The 21,502-nt window shown below is 43.6% G+C and overlaps 1 protein-coding gene across 1 annotated transcript in view; it reads left to right on the top strand.

Annotated features, from left to right (window-relative positions):
• Window positions 1-21,502, top strand: part of LOC129710798 (beta-galactosidase-like) — an 85,578-nt gene that overhangs the window by 48,539 nt on the left and 15,537 nt on the right. The window contains exons 14-15 of the mRNA XM_055658053.1: window positions 9,217-9,348; window positions 13,285-13,521. Coding sequence (XP_055514028.1) covers window positions 9,217-9,348; window positions 13,285-13,521 — 369 coding nt within the window. The remainder of the gene's footprint in view (window positions 1-9,216; window positions 9,349-13,284; window positions 13,522-21,502) is intronic.

The following is a 21,502-nucleotide window of genomic DNA, read 5'->3' on the forward strand; positions in this document are numbered from 1 at the left end:
TACCAACTCACTGTGGATCTCATTCCTCTTGATCTTGTGGATCTGCCTCCCACAAGGGACTTGCTCAATGCCTTATTAAATTTTTTCCGACCACATCCACTGCTCTAATTTCATCAATCAGCTTTGCCACTTCCACAACAAAATCAGTCAAGTTTATGATATGATTGCTGGGGACAAGTCAATGCTGATTGTCATTTAATATCCTATTCCAAATGCGAGTAAATCCGATCCTAAAGAATCCTCTCCAATAAGTTCTCTACCACTGACATGAGCTTCACTGGCCTATAATTTTCTGGATTATCCTTTGGTAACTTCCTTTTTTAAACAATGAACAATATTAGACTCTCTTTAGTCCCCCGGGACTCGCCTGTGTAAATAGAGGATACAAAGATATTTGTAAATGCCCCTGCATTATCCTCTCTTGCTTCTCTCAATAATCTGGAATAAATCCCATAGGGCCCTTGGGACTTATCCACTTTAATGCGTTTCAAGAGATGCAATGCAATCAACTTGGTAAATACAAATGCATAGTACATCTAGTCGCTCCAAGCTTAAATTTCCACCTTTAACCTTGAGTGGTTCTTCCTTCTTTATAGTTATCCTTATTTTTAATATATCTATAAAAGGCCTTGGGATTTTATTAAATCCAATTTGCCAATGATGTTTCACACACCTTTTTGATCCTTTTATTTGCCCGGTTAAGCTGTTTTTTTTTTTTTTTTAATGTTTTTACATAGAAACATAGAAAATAGGTGCAGGAGTAGGCCATTCGGCCCTTCGAGCCTTCTGTGTGAAAAATGTTTTTCTCTTCTCGGTCCTAAAATATTTCCCCTTATCCTTAAACTGTGACCCCTTGTTCTGGACTTTCCCAACATCGGGAACAATCTTCCTGCATTTAGCCTGTCCAACCCCTTAAAAACTTTGTAAGTTTTTATAAGATCCCCCCTCAATCTTCTAAATTCTAGCAAGTACAAGCCGAGTCTATCCAGTCTTTCTTCATATGAAAGTCCTGACATCCCAGGAATCAGTCTGGTGAACCTTTTCTGTACTTCCTCTATGGCAAGAATGTCTTTCCTCAGATTAGGAGACCAAAACTGTACGCAATACTCCAGGTGTGGTCTCACCAAGACCCTGTACAACTGCAGTAGAAACTCCCTGCTCCTATACTCAAATCCTTTTGCTATGAATGCTAACATATCATTCGCTTTCTTCACTGCCTGCTGCACCTGCATGCCTACTTTCAATGACTGGTGTACCATGACACCCAGGTCTTGTTGCATCTCCCCTTTTCCTAATCGGCCACCATTCAGATATTAGTCTACTTTCCTGTTTTTGCCACCAAAGTGGATAACCTCACATTTATCCACATTATACTGCATCAGCCATGCATTTGCCCACTCACCCAACCTATCGAAGGTTCCTTGCAGCCTCCTAGCATCCTCCTCACAGCTAACACTGCCCCCCAGCTTTGTGTCATCCGCAAACTTGGAGATGTTGCATTCAATTCCCTCTTCCAAATCATTAATATATATTGTAAATAGCTGGGGTCCCAACACCGAGCCTTGCGGTACCCCACTAGTCACTGCCTGCCATTCTGAAAAGGAACAGTTTACTCCTACTCTTTGCTTCCTGTCTGCCAGCCAGTTCTCTATCCACATCAATACTGAACCCCCAATACCGTGTGCTTTAAGTTTGCATACTAATCTCTTATGTGGGACCTTGTCGAAAGCCTTCTGAAAGTCCAGATATAACACATCCACATCCATTCTCCCTTATCTAATTCCCTTAAAAATTCTATAAGATTCGTCAGACATGATTTACCTTTCATAAATCCATGCTGACTTTGTCCAATGATTTCACCTCTTTCCAAATGTGCTGCTATTCCATCTTTAATAACTGACTAGCAGTTTCCCCACTACCGATGTTAGACTAACTGGTCTGTAATTCCCCGTTTTCTCTCTCCCTCCCTTTTTAAAAAATGGGATAACATTAGCTACACTCCAATCCCCAAGATCTACTCCAGAATCTAAAGAGTTTTGGAAAATTATCACGAATGCATCCACTTTTTCTGAATAGTCTTTCTCTTTTCGCTGTCTTGTAAAATTGATGTATCATTTATATTATTGTGTGTCATCTGAGTGTATGTGCCTGTGATGCTGCTGTCTGTATCATTTTCTGGCAATAAACTCCACTTAATTTGACTTGACAAACTCTTTTCTACAACTTCCCTATCCACTGCTCTCAGCCACACTTGTCATTCTGGCCTCCCTGCTATAGGAAGGATGTTATTAAACAGGAAAGAGTGCAAACGTTATTGACAAGGGTGTGACTGATTCTGGAGATAAGAAAAAGCTGGATAGGTTTCTATCTTAGGAGTTTGAAGGGAGATATATATACAGTAAATCTTGAGGGAAATAGATAAGGCACAGTCTTTTCTCGGGGTAGGAGAGTGAAACTAGAAGGCATAATTTAAGGTGAGATGGGAAAGATTTAAAAGAGATTGGAGGGACAAAGGGTGGTGCATATATGGAACAAGCTGCCAGAGGAAGTGGGAGAGACGTGGATAGGAACATTTTTGCGAGCGATATGGGCCAGGAGCCAGCATTAACTGGGGCTAGCTCTGCTGGGCAACTTGGCCAGAATGCCGAAGGGCCTGTTTCCCTGCTGCATAACTATATGACTGTAACCCTTAACTTTTAGTCCTATATCCTTATTAATTCTCAATTGGAGCAGTTTTTTGCTCTTATCCACACCTCTGTAGCTAGCCAATGTTCCCGATTATGAACTCTTCCCATGTGCCATCTATCTAAACCTAAGCATTAATCCAATTGTAACTAATCACCCTGTACTCTTGCCCCTCAATTGCTGTCTGAGATGAAATCTCAACTGGGTTTTCTCAAAGTAACGTTATGCATTTGCCTCTCTAGCTTTTAGATCAGGTTTGTACCATTTTCTTATTTACAATAGTTCTGGAGATTAGTTTATTTTGGCATTATATTCGCAATGAACATTGTGGGCCAAAGGGCCTGTTTCAATGCTGTTTTGTTCAATGATCTCAGTTTGTTTAAACAAAAAGCTTAATTTTAATTGTTGTTAAAATCTTTATCTGAATGCGTTTTTTGGATGCATTTCCAAACACAAAAAATTATGCGTTGAGTAGGGGGGTGGGTGGGGGGGGGGGTGGTTGGAGAATAAATAGATAAAGAAAATTGCACCAATGCCACATCCTGATGATAGTGTTTGGTACATGAGGGCATGTTGTGTACCTTTTGGACTGATTGAAAGTAAGCATCAAGCTAGTTTTGCCCAAATTCATTCAACTAATGAATGGCAATCAAATCTATGTAAATATGTAGACTGTCAGTAAAATTAATTGCTTCAAAAGCAAAATTCATTGGTGTATCTACATACTTAATATCTGAAACATTGCATTCCATTGTGCCAATGCTTTCTTCTGATATTTTGATTTGAGTATTTACTTAACACTTGGCTGCTTCTCCAAAATTGACCGACCACTTCCTCCGTATGTCAGAATAAGTTCTGTTTATTTCTTATGCTCAAAATAAGAGAAAGATAAATAAAGGTTCAAATACTGAGCAGCACTAAAATTAACCTTGATTTTAAAAAAAAAACAATACTGTTTGGAGTTGAGTTAAATAACGGTAATTGGTATTTCGCAAAACACAAAGTGCTGGAGGACAGGCAGTATCTATGGATCTATACGTTTTGGGTTGGAATCCTTCTTCAGACTGATGGAGTAGGGCGGGGATAGCTGGAAAAAGAAGTGAGCGGGGCAAAGCCTGGCAAGTGCTAGGTGGATGGCGATGAGGGGGTTTTGAGTGGTGGATGGGTGGAGTAAGTAAAAAGGAAACGGGTGAGAAGATGGAAACAAAATGGTGTCAGATAAGAAGAATAGTGAAAGTAACCTTACATTGAAAAGTTGAAGTGTAGAGTAGGCGACTATTTCACCAACCACTTGCGTTCTGCCTGCTGAATCTCTCAGTTGCTAATGCCCCTATCCCACTTAGGAAACCTGAATGGAAACATCTGAAGACTTTGTGCCCCACCCAAGGTTTCCGTGCAGTTCCTGGAGGTTTTTGTCAGTCTCCCTACCTGCTTCCACTACCTGCAACCTCTGGCAACCACCTGCAACTTCCGGGAACCGCACGGAAACCAAAGTCTCCAGAGCTTTCCGTTCAGGTTTCCTAAGTGGGACAGGGGCAAAACACTTTTCACTTCTCTTCCTATTCCCATACCTTTCTATCCTTGTGGTCTCCTGCATTGCCAGAAGATAGCCACACACAACCTTGAGGAACATCTCATATTGTGCTTGGATAGCTTGCAACCCAACAGTATGACCAATGAATGCTCCGGTTTCAGTGATGTGCCCCCCCATTACACACCCCCCCCCCCCTCCATGCCAATGCTCATACTTCCCCCCCACTCCCCTCCCAGTCACCCTGTTCCTTTCCCCTCTTCCACACACTCATCTCCCATCCCCGAGTTGCATTTTTCCCTTTTATACCTTTTTCTCTTCCTCCCTGCCGCCTTCAATCCATATCCATATCTCTCCCTCTGATTTCACTCCTCTTTCTACATCTACCATCATTTTTTCCTCCTTTAAAGGAGGAAAAAATGCTTACTTTGTCATTTACACCACGTATCTGCCAATTAATCCCCCCTCACCTCTATCCACCTATTACTGTGTAGGAATGAACTGCAGATGCTGGTTTAAACCAAAGATAGACACAAAATGCTGGTGTAATTCAGCAGGACAGGCAGCATCTCCGGTGAGAAGGAATGGGTGATGTTTTGGGTCTTCTTCAGACTAGAGTGACAATAGCCAATAAATAACATGTGCAGGAGTAGGCCATGCAAGAGTGGTGAATCTCTGGAACTCTCTGCCACAGAGGGTAGTTGAGGCCAGTTCATTGGCTATATTTAAGAGGGAGTTAGATGTGACCCTTGTGGCTAGGGGGATCAGGGGGTATGGAGAGAAGGCAGGTGTGGGATACTGAGTTGGATGATCAGCCATGATCATATTGAATGGCGGTGCAGGCTCGAAGGGCCGAATGGCCTACTCCTGCACCTAATTTCTATGTTTCTATGTTTCTATTTGGCCCTTCGAGCCAACACCGCCATTCAATGTGATCATGGCTGATCATCCCCAATCAGTACCCTGTTCCTGCCTTTTCCCCATATCCTCTGACTCTGCTATCTTTAAGAGCCCCATCCAGCTCTCTCTTGAAAACATCCAGAGAACCTGCCTCCACTGCCCTCAGAGGCAGAGAATTCCACAGACTCACCACTCTCTGTGAGAAAAAGTGTTTCCTTGTCTCCTTTCTAAATGGCTTACTCCTTATTCTTAAACTGTGGCCCCTGGTTCTGGACTCCCCCAATATCGGGAACATGTTTCCTGCCTCTAAGTATCCAAGCCCTTAACAATCTTATATGTTTCAATGAGATATCCTCTCATCCTTCTAAACTCCTGAGTGTACAAGCCCAGCTGCTCCATTCTCTCAGCATATGACAGTCCCGCCATCCCGGGATTTAACCTTGTAAACCTACGCTGCACTCCCATAATAGCAAGAATGTCCTTCCTCAAATTAGGGGACCAAAACTGCACACAATACTCCAGGTGTGGTCTCACTAGGGCACTGTACAACTGCAGAAGGACCTCTTTGTTCCTATACTCGACTCCTCTTGTTATAAAGGCCAACATGCCATTCGCTTTCTTCACTGCCTGCTGTACCTGCATGCTTACTTTCATAGACTGATGAACAAGGACCCCCAAATCCCCTTTTCCCAACTTGGCGCCATTTAGATAGTAATCAGCCTAACTGTTTTTGCTACCAAAGTGGATAACCTCACATTTCTCCACATTAAACGTCAACTGCCATGCATCCGCACACTCCCCCAACCTGTCCAAGTCACCCTGCATTCTCAAAGCATCCTCCACACAGTTCACACTGCCACACAGCTTTGTGTCATCTGTAAATTTGCTAATGTTACTTTGAATCCCTTCATCCATGTAAATTGTATATTGTAAATAGCTGCGGTCCCAGCACCGAGCCTTGCGGTACCACACTAGTCACTGCCTGCCATTCTGAAAGGGACCCGTTAATCCCCACTCTTTGTTTCCTGTCTGCCAACCAATTTTCTATCCATGTCAGCACTCTACCCCCAATACCATGTGCCCTAATTTTGCCCACTAATCTCCTATGAGGGACCTTATCAAATGCTTTCTGCAAGTCCAGATACACTACATCCACTGGCTCTCCCTTGTCCATTTTCCTCGTTACACCTTCGGAAAATTCCAGAAGATTAGTCAAGCATGATTTCCCCATCGTAAATCCATGCTGACTCGGACCGATCCTGTTACTGCTATCCAATTGTTCGGCTATTTCACCTTTTATAATTGACTCCAGCATCTTCCCACCACCGATGTCCGGTTAACTGGTCTATAATTCCCCGTTTTCTTAAAAAGTGGGATGACATTAGCTACCCTGCAATCCACAGGCACATTATCACCAATGCATCCACGATTTCTAGAGCCACTTCATTAAGTACCCTGTGATGCAGACCATCAGGCCCTGGGGATTTATCAACCTTCAGTCCCATCAGTCCATCCAACACCATTTCCTGCCTAATGTGGATGTCCTTCAGTTCCTCCGTCACCCCAGATCGTCTGGCCGTTACTATATCAGGAAGATTGTTTGTGTCCTCCTTAGTGAAGACGGATCCAAAGTACCTGTTCAACGCATCTGCCATTTCCTTGTTCCCCATAATAAATTAACATTTTTCGGTCTTCAAGGGTCCAACTTTGGTCTTAACTAATTTTTTTCTCTTCACATACCTACAGAAGCTTTTACTATCCTGCTTTATATTCTTGGCTAGCTTACCTTCGTACCTCATCTTTTCTCCCCGTATTGTCTTTTTAGTTATCTTCTGTTGCTCTTTAAACATTACCCAATCCTCTTGCTTCCCGCTAATCTTTGCTACGTTGTACTTCTTCTTTTTAATTTTTATACTGTCCCTGACGTCCCTTGTCAGCCATGGCCGCCCCTTACTCCCCTTGGAATCTTTCTTCCTCCCATGAATAAACTGATCCTGCACCTTCTGTATTATTCCTAGAAACACCTGCCATTTTGTTCCACTGTCATCCCTGCTAGTGTATCTTTCCAGTCAACTTTGGCCAGCTCCTCCCTCATGGCCCCATAGTCCCCTTTATTCAACTGTAACACTGACACCTCCGATCTACTCTTCTCCCTCTCAAATTGTAGATTAAACCTGACCAGGTTATGGTCACTACTTCCTAATGGCTCATTAACCTCAAGGTCCTTTATCAAATCCGGTTCATTACATAACACTAAATCCAGAATTGCCTTCTCCCTGGTAGGCTCCAATACAAGTTGCTCTAAGAATCCATCACAAAGTCACTCCACCCTTTCTTGGGGTCCAGCACCAACCTGATTTTCCCAGTCTACCTGCATGTTGAAATCTCCCATAACAACCACAGCATTACTTTTGCTACATGCCAATTTTATCTCCGGATTCAACTTGCACCTTATATCCAGGTTACTGTTTGGGGGCCTGTAGATAAGTCCCATTAGGGTCTTTTTACCCTTACAATTCCTTAGTTCTATCCATACTGACCACATCTCCTGTTTCAATGTCATCCCTTGCAAGGGACTGAATTTCATTCCTCACCAACAGAGCAACCCCACCCCCTCAGCTCATCTGTCTGTCTTTTTGATAGGAGGTATACTCTTGAATATTCAGTTCCCAGCCCTGGCCCTCTTGCAGCCATGTATCTCCCACAACATCATACTTGCCAGTTTCTAACTGAGCCTCAAGCTCGTCCACTTTATTTCTTATACTTCGCTCATTCATATACAACACTTTGACCTCCGTATTCACATCCCCCTCGCACCACTTGCAATTGGCCCTGACTTTGCTCTTTTACCCCTTCTCGAACTTTCCTTCCCATTAATTCGAGAATCTTTTGTAATTTTTCCTGTAGTCACTTCCTCTTCAACTCCAACTTTATACTCTCAATTTGTCAATCCCTCCCCCACACCATTTAGTTTAAGCCCACACATGTAGCGTAGAGTGGTTGTGGACTAGAGTGGACCAAAGTCTGAAGAAGGGTCTCGACCCATTCCTTCTCTCCAGGAATGCTGCCTGGCCTGCTGAGTTTCTCCAGCATTTTGATCCTATCGTCGATTGGCCGATTAGGAAAAGGGGAGATGCAACAAGACCTGGGTGTCATTGTACACGTCATTGAAAGTAGGCATGCAGGTGCGGCAGGCAGTGAAGAAAGCGAATGGTATGTTAGCATTCATAGCAAAAGGATTTGAGTATAGGAGCAGGGAGGTTCTACTGCAGTTGTACAGTGTCTTGGTGAGACCACACCTGGAGTATTGTGTACAGTTTTGGTCTCCTAATCTGAGGAAAGTCATTCTTGCCATGGAGGGAGTGCAGAGAAGGTTCATCAGACTGATTCCTGGGATGTCAGGACTTTCATATGAAGAAAGACTGGATAGATTTGGCTTGTACTCGCTAGAATTTAGAAGATTGAGGGGGGTCTTGTAGAAACTTACAAAATTCTTAAGGGGTTGGACAGGCTAGATGCAGGAAGATTGTTCCCGATGTTGGGGAAGTCCAGAACAAGGGGTCACAGTTTAAGGATAAAGAGGACATCTTTTAGGACCGAGATGAGAAAAACATTTTTCACACAGTGGTGCCACAGAACTCTCTGCCATAGAAGGTAGTTGAGGCCAGTTCATTGGCTATATTTAAGAGGGAGTTAGATGGGGCCCTTGTGGCTAAAGGGATCAGGGGGTATGGAGAGAAGGCAGGTACAGGATACTGAGTTGGATGATCAGCCATGATCATATTGAATGGCGGTGCAGGCTCGAAGGGCCGAATGGCCTACTCCTGCACCTATTTTCTATGTTTTTCTATTCCACCTATTACTGGCCAGGCTTTGCCCCGCCTCACTTTTCAAGCTATCTCTCCCCTACATTAGTCTGAAGAAGGGTCCCTACCGGAAACATCATCTGATCATTCCCACAACAGATTCTGCCTGATCTGCTGAGTGCCTCCAGCGCTTTGTCAATGACTGAGATATTGGGAGCGGTGGCTGAAAATTCTGTAAAAGAGGTTGAGATCGTGTAATAATGCCTCTTTTTTTATCCCATGTTTGTTCATTAGGTATTTCAAGGTATTCTCGAAAGAAATAAAAGAATCTGGATACACATCACTGGTCAAGCTGGATCACAACTTGATATTTTAGTTGAAAACATGGGCAGAATAAATTATGGCAAAGGCATCCATGACCCAAAGGTATATGAAATATGCTTTATTTCATTGGTGGTTCAATGGTGTTTATTTATCGCATATGCAACTGTGAAATTCTGTTTGCAATTATTACACATGCAGCCACTCCCATTTTTGACACCATTCTTTAAAGTTCAAAGCCCGGAGTCCTTGAACAGTTCCCGTGATCCAACATCCCTCTCTTCATCCGGCCATCTTTGTCTTCCGGAGGCACCTCCTTCAGCCTACCTTGAAGACGTTGGAGACATTACCCTGGTTCACTATCCTACTGGTCCTTGCTCCTCACCTGTGACATTTCCAGCTACCTCCTGATTACCCCGTCCGCCGAGCTTTCGGGCCGGTTCCTGGTCACAATGAGCCTTCAGGCGAGTTTTCGATCCTGCCGAGTTTTCAGATGGGCCCCTACCATCGACGAGGCTTCGGGTGAGGTATCGGACCCTCCGACCGACGAGCCTTATTTTAATAATTCTGTGGTATGCACTGATTGGAAGGACAATTTTAGAATGGCCAGATATTGTTGATGGTCCTATGGTGTCATGGTACACCAGTCATTGAAGGTAGGCATGCAGGTGCAGCAGGCAGTAAAGAAAGCGAATGGTATGTTGGCTTTCATAGCAAGAGGATTTGAGTATAGGAGCAGGGAGGTTCTACTGCAGTTGTACAGGGTCTTGGTGAGACCAGCCTGCGTGCAGTTTTTGGTCTCCAAATCTGAGGAAGGACATTATTGCCATAGAAGGAGTACAGAGTAGGTTCACCAGACTGATCTCCGGGATGTCAGGACTTTCTTACGAAGAAAGACTGGATAGACTTGGCTTTAGGAGATTGAGAGGGGATCTTATAGAAACTTACAAAATTCTTAAGGGGTTGGACAGGCTAGATGCAGGAAGAGTTCCCGATGTTATCCAGGACCAGCTTAAGGATAAGGGGGAAATCCTTTAAAACCGAGATGAGGAGAACTTTTTTCACACAGAGAGTGGTGAATCTCTGGAACTCTCTGCCACAGAGGGTAGTTGAGGCCATTTCATTGGCTATATTTAAGAGGGAGTTAGATGTGGCCCTTGTGGCCAAGGGGATCAGAGGGTATGGAGAGAAGGCAGGTACAGGATACTGAGTTGGATGATCAGCCATGATCATATAGAATGGCGGTGCAGGCTCGAAGGGCCGAATGGCCTACTCCTGCACCTAATTTCTATGTTTCTATGTTTCTATAGAAATGTGTGGAAATATACTTCAACAAATCATATCATGGTTTAATAATTTTAAGAAAAGATTTGCAGTTTTGATTTTATTGATATCATCTTCCTGTACTGGAAATCAAGGCATATTATTCTTTTCCTGGGATGTATTAGTTATGGCACTCTTAAACACCAGTCTGGTTTATTTTCCTTAAAATTCAAGTGTATACCATTGAGTTCAGAAGACCTGCAATGCATGTGCTATTAACAACACAATCTCTATTTGGATGCAATGATCTCCAAAATCTCCATTTTAAAAGCAGAAATGTCAGATGTACACATGGTCTCGGTATATATTAACCAGTTATGCTGAATTTTTGTGAAGAAGATACTTAATGATTATTACAGCTCCATTTGAAACCATGTAAATGACTAAATGTAAGTTTATTTTGCTGGATCCTTGCAGAATTAGGCCATTCATCCTATCAAGTCTATTCCGCAATTCATTCCCTCTTTACCCCATTTTCCTGCTTTCTCCCCATAACCCTGGACACCCATACTAATCCTTTGTAAGAATTTCATTGTTCTAGATATGAACCAGAGTAATAAAATTCATCCTTGCCACAGCTTCACAGGACATTAGATACATTGAACGTAACTACAATGAAAATACATTTGCAATAACCTATCAATAATTCTAATTAAACTAGACCATGATATTGCAAAAACACCAGTATGTAGAGCAGGCTACATCGGGAAAGGAATTATCAATGTTTCAGAGTAAGATCCTTCTTCAGCACGGGAATATCCATGTTCTTTCACAATTGTGAACCTCACCACTCAGAAAATAAATATTTAAGATCCAAAGATGACCTTGTGCTTTCCCCCACACTTAATTCATTCTGCCACAGCTTTGATTACTCTCTTAGCCAACAAATGCCACGTTGCAACTTTCTGCTCTCTACCCGACTTCTTGCAAGAGTAATTACCAACATGGATATATGCCGCTTGTGTTGATCGTCCTAGCTAGCAGTTCCTGGTAGCAGTTCCTTCATCCCTATTCTTTGACTCCAATCTCCTGATCAATTTGAATGAATAAGTTTATTGGCCAAGTATATTCACATACAAGGAATTTGCCTTGGTGCTCCGCCGCAAGTGACAAGATGACATACATAGGAATGACACATAAAACATTAAACATTAATAATAAAACATTTATCAATTTCATGTGCATCTCAATAAGTTGCCTTCAATTGTAAACATTTCTTAATGCTTGTTGTGTGAAAATCTTATTGAATGACCTATGAAATTCAACATCAGTATTCAATATCAGTGTTCATTTACATTGATTATATAAATAAATCAATAAGACTTTGAGGCACAAGTGGCCACAGATGCTGGAATCTAGAACTATGAAAATGTTCCAGAAGAATCCTGCAGATCAGGCATTATCTGTGGAAGAAAGTGGATAGTTGATGTTGATGGAATGTTGACTGTCCATTTCCCTCTCTGTTGCTGCCTGACCCACTGTGTCCCTCTAGCAGTTCTCCCTTCTTTCCACTTGACTGGCTCTTCATAATTCATTCTGACTCTCCCTGATCAGGCATCAAGCATTGTAAGTGGAGACTTTTTCCAATAGTCCATTAATCTCCATGTCCTCGCTTATCGTCCTCAAATGGTGGATTCTATTAACTTCATGACAAAATTTGGCCTCATTTCCTAGTGTCTTTTTCCAGCCTTCATTATCTATATTGTGAAGCAACCAATTTTCAATTCCAGGGGGGACAATTCCTGAATTTGGAAGATTGGGACCAAAGCATCTGCAGTTTCCTGACCACTTTCAGTATAGTATCAATTAGATCCTGGTGATGTGCTTATCTACAGTTCCAATCAAATGGTATCAATTCTCCAACTTTAGTTATTCTCTAACACTCCCCTTCACCCCCCCCCCTCCTTCCTCTCCTTTTCTCCCCAACCCCCTCCCCCCCCCCCCTTCCTTCCCCTGGGCCCCACATGGACTCCCCTTCAGCCCACCCTCCCCCCCCTTCCTTCCCCTGGGCCCCACATGGACTCCCCTTCAGCCCACCCTCCTCCTCCTCCCGCTACTTTCCTCACTCTGGCTACATACACAAACTGCAACTCTTCAAATCTGTCTCACACTGACTCTTCTTATCTCTCACTTTTGTTCCAACCATCAGCCTATCAAACAATCCCAGGTACACAAAAATGCTGGAGAAACTCAGCGGGTGCAGCAGCATCTATGGAGCAAAGGAAATAGGTAACGTTTCGGGCCGAAACCCTTCTTCAGACTGATAGGGGGTCAAACAATCCCCCTTGCCTGTGTCGACTTAATACCCGCCACGCAATGTCCTGCCTCTTTCCCCCCCCCCCCCCCCCCCCCCACCCTACATCAGTCGGAAGAAGGGTTTTGGCCTGAAACGTTGCATTTTTCCTTCGCTCCATAGATGCTGCCTCACCCGCTGAGTTTCTCCAGCATTTTTGTCTACCTTCGATTTTTCAGCATCTGCAGTTCCTTCTTAAATATTCTTTCCCACCTGTACAGCCAGAAATGTCACCTGTTCATGTTCTCCAGAGATGTTGTCTGACCTGCAGAGTTACTCTGGCAATTTGTGTCCATTATGTTCTCTTAGTGATATTGTTAAATACATTAGTTCTAATATGGTATTTCCACTGATATATTTTGTCTTCATTTGTTGCCACGACAGATGGCACAGCAAAGAGATGTCATTTTCTTTCTTCCCTACAGGGTCTGGTAACCAATCTTACGCTGGGTTCACAAACCCTAACTAACTGGACTATCTACTCATTAAATATCGATGAAGCCATATCAAATGGCCTGTTAAATAAGCTCCAGAAACTTCCAGGCCTCACTGCTACGACCAAAGTGAATGTGCCATCCTTTTACTTGGGCTCCTTTGTGATTCCGAGTGGAATTCCTGACCTACCTCAAGATACATACCTTAAATTTTCAGGATGGACCAAGGTGAGTGCAAGATTTGAATTAAATTTCGCAAAATAATTTAGCCTAGAGTGTGCTTTAATTAATAATGATTGCAAACAGGTAGAATGCGGTAGGCTTTAAGCCAAGGGTTCCCAACCTGGGGTAAATTTTGCCTACCCAGGGGGTAAATTTGTTGATTCTGGATTTGTACATATTTTTTCCTCATTGACTGACTGTTTGGTTCTGGTATATCGATATCAGTCATTCATTAGTTGTTCATAAATAAGTGGAATAACATTGTTATGTACTATTAAGGTTGCCAGGACGAAAATGATCAGGAACCCTTGCTTTAAGCAATAGTGAATGAAAAACACAATATGTAGAATATGTATTTTTAAGTATTGCAACATTTGTCCCATTTATCAATCCATCCACTTAGATAACCATTATTCACAGATATTGTTCAGCTGAAAATACAGGATGTAATAGATCTGTTCATTGCTGACTCAAAGCTTGGAGAATGAGAGATAGCAGTGAGGAGGGTATATATAGTGCACAAAGGCATATAGATAAGTTAAGGAGGTGGGAGATGGAGTATAATGTGGGAGAATGTGAGGTTATACATATGAAGAATAGTTTTACAGTGGTGGAGACTAGCAACATTTGGTGTGAAGTTGTGTCTTGCCGAACCCCTTTGTGTGACAGTCAGTAAACTTGCAGGAACTACAGCAATTGGAGCACAGGATATGTTGATTTTAATGTAAAAAGGTTTTGAAAGTGAAAGTAAGGAAGTCCTGTTGAGATTATAAAGGTTTCAGTGAGATGTCATTTGAAGTGTTTTGTGCAGTTTTGTCCCCGCTTCCCAGGATGCGTCTCTGATCCTTTTCTTAGAATTAGCGCAGTACATATTCTTAAAATTGATAGCAGGTACAGTATACATTCTTTGAAGGGTTGTTGTGTAAAACTGAAGTCCCGGGGTTTAGGTGGGAAATAGGACTGTTTCAGTCATCTCGGCATCAATCCGATCAATCTCAGTCGGAATATGTTGCCCCAAACCAAACATCGTTCATTCGTCTTAATTCCACAAAATGGGGCTTGTTTTACTCAACTTTTCTCAGAACTTTCCTCTTCATACCAGGAATAAATGTAATGCATCTGTGCAGCAGAAGTTTAGTCATGCGTTTAGGAGCAAAGATGAGGATCTATATGGTCTATGGGTTTCCCCTCAATTCTTATATTCTATCAGTATGATTTGCATTGATAGTGTGCATTTATTCTCTGTTTTCTGTAATTGATCAATTGTAACAGAAATATTGAAAACAGAAACACATAACATCAATGTGCTCTCCTAAATATCAAATTCCTGTTATCTACGTGGAACAGGAATCTACCTTTTTGTCAAATATTTTCAGTGATTTGGCTTGAGCAACCAGCTCTTTCTGTAGTGAAAACACCCTGTGTGAAAACATATCTAATTTCTCTCCTAAATGTCTAACTGAGACTGAGTGTTCTGGACAGCCTAGACAGGAGCGACCTTGTCCATTCATTTTTGCTCTGTCAGAATGTTGTTCACTTCAATTAGATCCCCTATCATTCTTCCAAACTGTGGTGAATACAAAACTAAACAACTTAATCTTTCCTTGCAAGGCTATCCCACCATCCCAGGAATAAGTCTAGTGAATCTTATAGCAAAGTATATCCGTTCTTTGGTAAGACAATCAAATCAGTAAGCAATATCACCAATGACCTAAATAAATTTGATCTAACCACACCAGTCCCTAACTCTCGCCACACACCTAACTGTATCAATCCATAACTACAGCTGCATCCTTACTTAGAATAACTGGTGTGCATAGACACGCAAGCCTCTGTGTACATTGTACCTCCCAATCTAACATGAAATAATATACTGCTTTCATATTTTTCCTACATTCATCACATAATACCCCATCTGCCATGTTTTGTCAATTGGCTGAGCCTGTCTAAATTGCCTTGAAGCCTCTTTATGGTCTCCTCCCAATTCATAATTCCATACAGTTTCGTGATATTGGGAAACTTTGAAGTATTACATTTGACCAAATCATTAAATTAAAAAACAAATCTATATTACTAAAACTCTGTTCTTGACTGGTTTTGGTTAACCCTTAATGTGGTTTGAAAATGAAAATATGGTTAAGGTAAAAAAGCACTGCTTGGGTTGAAATTAAAAGGGGGTCTCCCTCCCCCCCCTCTCTCCTCCTCTCTCCTTCCCTCCCCCCCCCCCCCCCTCTCCCCTCCTCCCCCCCCTCTCCCCCCCCTCCCTCCCTCTCTCCTCCTCCTCCCCTCTCCCTCTTTCTCCTCCCCTCTCCTCTGATCTCCCCTCCTCCCTCCCCTCCCCCCTTCTCCCCTCTCTCTCCCCCCTTCTCTCCCCCTCCTCTCTCCTCTCCCCCTCCTCCCCTCTCCCCCTCCTCCCCCCCCCTCTCTCCCCCCTCTCCCTCTCCTCTCCCCCCCCCTCTCCACCCCCCTCCTACCCCCCTCTCCTCTCCCCCCTATCCTCTCCCCGTCCTCTCCCCCTCTATCTTTCTCCCCTCTTTTTCTCCCACTCCTCCCCTCCATCCCCTCCCCCACCATCCCTCCCCTAAAACTCCCCTCCCCTCCCCCCACCCCTACCCCCTTCCCTCCACCCTCCCTGCTCCTCACCCTCCCCCTCTTCTCTCCCCCTCACTCTCACCCTCTCTTTCTCCTCCCCTCCACCCCCACCTTTCCCCTCTCACCCACCCTCCCTCTTCTCCTCCTCGCCACCCCCTCTCCCTCTTGCCCCTCTCTCTGTGTCTCTGCCCCTTCTCTCTCTGCCCTCACTCTCTACCCCCCCTCCCCAGATATGACTGCAAGTTGGGGGCTATGCGTCAGTAGATAGGGTGGTTATGGGGTAAATGGAGCAAATTAATAATATCAAGGGGGGTAATTAGCGTGAGTGCGGGGGATAGGTAGTGTGTGCGACGCTGCGTGCCACCTCCCCCCCCCCACACAACCGCACGTTGGGGGAACAGACCCAACGGGTCTGCACTTGGTCTAGTTTTTCATAAAATCTGAACAGTTATGGGCAATCACCAATCCCTGCAAAACCTCACTGGTCAATGCTGGACAACCAGAAACAATCAATTTTATTCATCCCTCCATCCAAATCAACCCCTCCCGGTCCCAACATCTCCACACATCCACTCCCTCATATTCAGCCACGGACCCCAGCAGCCATTCCAGATGAGACAGAGGTTCACATGCACTTCCACTAACTTCATCCTTTTCCCCTTACATACATCCCCTTCTACCTATATCCCTTCCTCTGGCTTCACATTTCATTCATCTTCTCTCCCTATCTTACACCCCTTTGTCTCCTTTTCAACTCTTGCCTTTGTCCGTCTGGCAATCAAAGCACTCGTCGCCTACACTGACCTGTCATTTGCGTGGCTTCATCCCACCTCGACCTCATATTCAACCGTTCTTTGCCCCCCACCCCACAACTAACATCAATCTGAAGAAGAATCTCGACCCGAATCGTCAGCTATCCGTGTCCTCCAGAGATGTATGTGCCTGATACATTGAGTTACTCCAGCAAGTTGTGTTTTTGCCCTTTATTCTGACTTTGTTTCCTGTTTACACAAATCATTTTCAATCCTAGCCAGTGCATTACTCCCAATGCCATGTGCTTTCATTTTGTACACTGACTTCTTTTGTGGGACTTTCCAAAAGCTTTATAAAAATCCTGGTACACCACATCAACTGGTTCTCTTTTTTAGAATCTACCAGTTATGTCCTCAGCAAAATCCAGTTGATTTCTTCTGTTGACTTTGTCTAATCCTCTTTTCTTTTTTTAAAAATGTGCTATTTTTTTTACAAAAGCTTCTTCTAATTACAAATTCTCTAGAATTTGTAAAACCTATCTTATACAAGATGGATAGCAAGGTATTTTGTTAGTTGGTGGGTATGTGAGATTCCTCTTAACTGTAAATGCAATGAGCAGTAAACTTTGACTGAAAGCAACAAAATCTTACCTGATAGAAGTTAATGCAAAATGAATAATTTTAACACCTTTTACAGAAGTCTGTGAACCTACAGATGTTATCAGAGTCATTGCTGTCAAACGGTGAGACAGATTTGATTTGATAAAGCTCTTTTAGTTCTGCTGTGTTTGGGTAAATTCATTGAACAGTATAAGATAATATCAAGGCTTTATCATTAAAACCCTTCCAGTGGGCGTATTTTTCTCTGAATTGCCACATATGACTGCAGGCAGAGCCTTTTAAGTCCTTAACTCCTCGATTTACAAGAATTAATCCACCAATCTCAGGTATTATCGTTAGTATAGTTAGTTACCATGTCCATCTGAGAGGGATGATGGTGTGGCTTTGATGTTGCCCTGTTTGGAGAGGGGGAATGTTGATCGTTTTGTGGCGTTGCCACCTGGCCTCCAGGTTCTTGAACCATATGCTGGGCAAGTTGGGCCGAAGGGCCTGTTGCCATGCAGTATGACTCAATCTGACTTCCCTCTCTGCATATAGTTTAGTTTAGATCCAGCACAGAAACAGGCCCTTCGGCCCAGCGAGTCCCGCACCGACCAGCGATCAACATAAGGCACATTAACACAAGCCGGCACACACTAGGAACAATTTACACTTGTACCAAGTATACGAACCCAAGCCAATTAACCAACAAACCTGCACGTCTTAGGAGTGTGGAAGGAAACCAAAGATCTTGGAGAAAACCCTCACGATCACGGGGAGAACGTACAAATTCCGTACAGACAGCACCCGTAGTCAGGATCGAACCTGGATGCAACTCTACCGCTGTGCCATTGTGCTGCCCGTATTCCAAATAACAAACAGGAATATCATTCCTTGGGTTCCGTTGCATTGGGATGTGATCACGCAGGCTAGACAAAACTTCCCAGTATTTGTGTGTCATTTTTTCCCATTTTTCTTTATACTTTATGATTCTTATAAAGTTCAGTTGTGTCTGTAATAGGTGGGAAATATTCTTTGGGGAGTCGCACTCTATTTGCTGTACTTTTTCAACGAATGCTGTCAACTTGAAACAAGATTTAATAATAGAGTCATCGTGACAGAGTTTTTAATTTATTTTCATTCCCTAGTAAGGTTTTGTGGTATTTCATGCTTTGCAAAGATTGATGCTTCATTGGTGCATGTTGGTACACTCACCGACCAACAACAATCTTCATAATCAGTAAGTGTCTGCCTTGGTCAGTGCCACGAAGAACATTCAAGCTAAGGGGAGAAATAAAATATTGACCCATCACTGTTCTCAACTAAATCTAACAGCATAAAAAATCACGAGTTGTATATATGCATCAGCGCCTGCAACCTTGTGAAGACAGGAAGTTGGGCAGTACTGTTTTAGCCTCAGAATACCAACCTTCGGATGTCACCTGCAGCTCTGATCACAGTAGAGTGATCACAAAGTTGAATCTTTACTTATTTGTTTTGCTCCCGTGTCCACAGATCAGCCAAATTCCTAACTGTACAGTAATACCTAATTGTTACACAGCTTCTGAGGCTGTGCAACTTGTGTGACATCTTTGTTGACATTGCATGGGAACATTACACCCCAAAATGGAAGGGCCAGCAGTGACACGACCTGCCTGGTGAAGGCCAACCTGTTCTTAGGGGAAGCAGTCACAGCTTTGCACAGGGAATGCATTTTGAGTCCAAATCCCTTGTTTCCATCACAAAATTGGCCTGAGAGTATTCATATGCTGTCCACTCTGCAAAAATCATTGGGATTTGCACAGCTAATCCATTGCACAAATGAATTGTTCCTCATTGGAATGAGGAAGTGTTGATCCAAATGTGAATAATTGCTGACTACAGTGCTGCATGCTCTTTGTGTCACACACCTTTCAGCAAAGTTATGTACCCAATCTGTTGAGTTCCTTCACTGCTCAAACATATCATCAATCAGGAGATCCAGTGGTGGACTAGAAACATAGAAAATAGGTGCGGGAGGAGGCCATTCGGCCCTTCAAGCCAGCATCGCCATTCATTGTGATCATGGCTGATCATCCCCTATCAATAACCCGTGCCTGCCTTCTCCCCATATCCCTTGACTCCACTAGCCCCTAGAGTTCTATCTAACTCTCTCTTAAATCCATCCAGTGATTTGGCCTCCACTGCCCTCTGTGGCAGGGAATTCCATAAATTCACAACTCTCTGGGTGAAAAACGTTTTTTCTCACCGCAGTCTTAAATGACCTACCCTTTATTCTAAGACTGTGGCCCCTGGTTCTGGACTCGCCCAACATTGGGAACATTTTTCCTGCATCTAGCTTGTCCAGTCCTTTTATAATTTTATATGTTTCTATAAGATCCCCCTCATCCTTCTAAACTCCAGTGAATACAAGCCTAGTCTTTTCAATCTTTCCTCATATGACAGTCCCGCCATCCCAGGGATCAATCTCGTGAACCCACGATGCACTGCCTCAATCACAAGGATGTCCTTCCTCAAATTAGGAGACCAAAACTGGACACAATACTCCGGATGTGGTCTCACCAGAGCCCTATACAGCCCTGAACGCAAGGGTTCAATGAAACAGTCGCCGGGTATACGCTTTGTTTTGCCAGTGTACAGGAGCCCACATGGGGAACATCGGATGCAGTAGATGAGGTTAGAGGACGTGCATGTGAATCTCTGCCTCACTTGGAAGGACTGTCGGAGTCCCTGGATTGAGATGAGGGAAGAGATATTAGGACAGATGTTATATCTTCTGCAGTTGCAGGGGAATGTACCTGGGGATATGGTGGCTTGGTGGGAAGAGATGAGTGAACTAAGGGAGCGGTCTTTGCAAAAGGCAGAAAGGGCTGGAGTTGGGAAGATGGAACTGGTGGAGGGATCACGTTGGAAGTGACGGTAATAACTAGACTGATTCCTGGGATGTCAGGACCGTCTTATGAAGAAAGACTGGATAGACTTGGTTTATACTCTCTAGAATTTAGGAGATTGAGAGGGGATCTTATAGAAACTTACAAAATTCTTAAGGGGTTGGACAGGCTAGATGCAGGAAGATTGCTCCCGATGTTGGGGAAGTCCAGGACAAGGGGTCACAGCTTAAGGATAAGGGGGAAATCCTTTAAAACCGAGATGAGAAGAACTTTTTTCACACAGAGAGTGGTGAATCTCTGGAACTCTCTGCCACAGAGGGTAGTCAAGGCCAGTTCATTGGCTATATTTAAGAGGGAGTTAGATGTGGCCCTTGTGGCTAAGGGGATCAGAGGGTATGGAGAGAAGGCAGGTACGGGATACTGAGTTGGATGATCAGCCATGATCATATTGAATGGCGGTGCAGGCTCGAAAGGCCGAATGGCCTACTCCTGCACCTAATTTCTATGTTTCTATGTAATGTTGTCGGATATGTGCTGATTGTGGAGACTAGAGGGTTGAAATGTTGTGTCTGGGGAGAAAGGGAGCGAGAGCAGAAGTCTGAGAAAGAAGAAATGTCAGTGGGGGACGACAGCACGAGGACACCACGTACACTAAAAAATGTGGACATCTCGGAAGTCCTCATATGAAAAAGCCTCATCTTGGGAGCAGATGTGGTGGAGTCAGAGGAATTGAGAGTAGCGGTTGCGTCTTTACTAGAGGCAGGGGTGGGAGGAAGTGCCGTCATGATAACTGTGTGAGTTGCTAGGTTTATAATAGATGCCATTCAAAAGTCTTTTTTTTCGTGCGTCCAGTCCTTCCCCCCTTCCCCCCTTCCCGGTACAAGAGGTCGGGTTGGAGGAAATGTAGTCCAGGTAACTATGGGTGTTGGCAGGTTTATAGTAAATGATCAGTTGATAGAAAATCCAAGATATCCTCTTTCTTAGTGACGTGGTTTCATAGATGGATCCCTCCACCCTTGTCTCCTCTGTGTCCCGAAGGTTTGTACTTGCTTCCCCTCTTCCCGGATGGAACACGGATAGAGTTCTATGATCCTCACCCCACCAGTCTTCGCATCCAACCATTCATACTCATAACATTCCCGTCACCTCCAA

This window comes from Leucoraja erinacea, chromosome 2 (assembly GCF_028641065.1).
Source record: "Leucoraja erinacea ecotype New England chromosome 2, Leri_hhj_1, whole genome shotgun sequence".
In the NCBI taxonomy this organism is placed as follows: Eukaryota; Metazoa; Chordata; class Chondrichthyes; order Rajiformes; family Rajidae; genus Leucoraja; species Leucoraja erinaceus.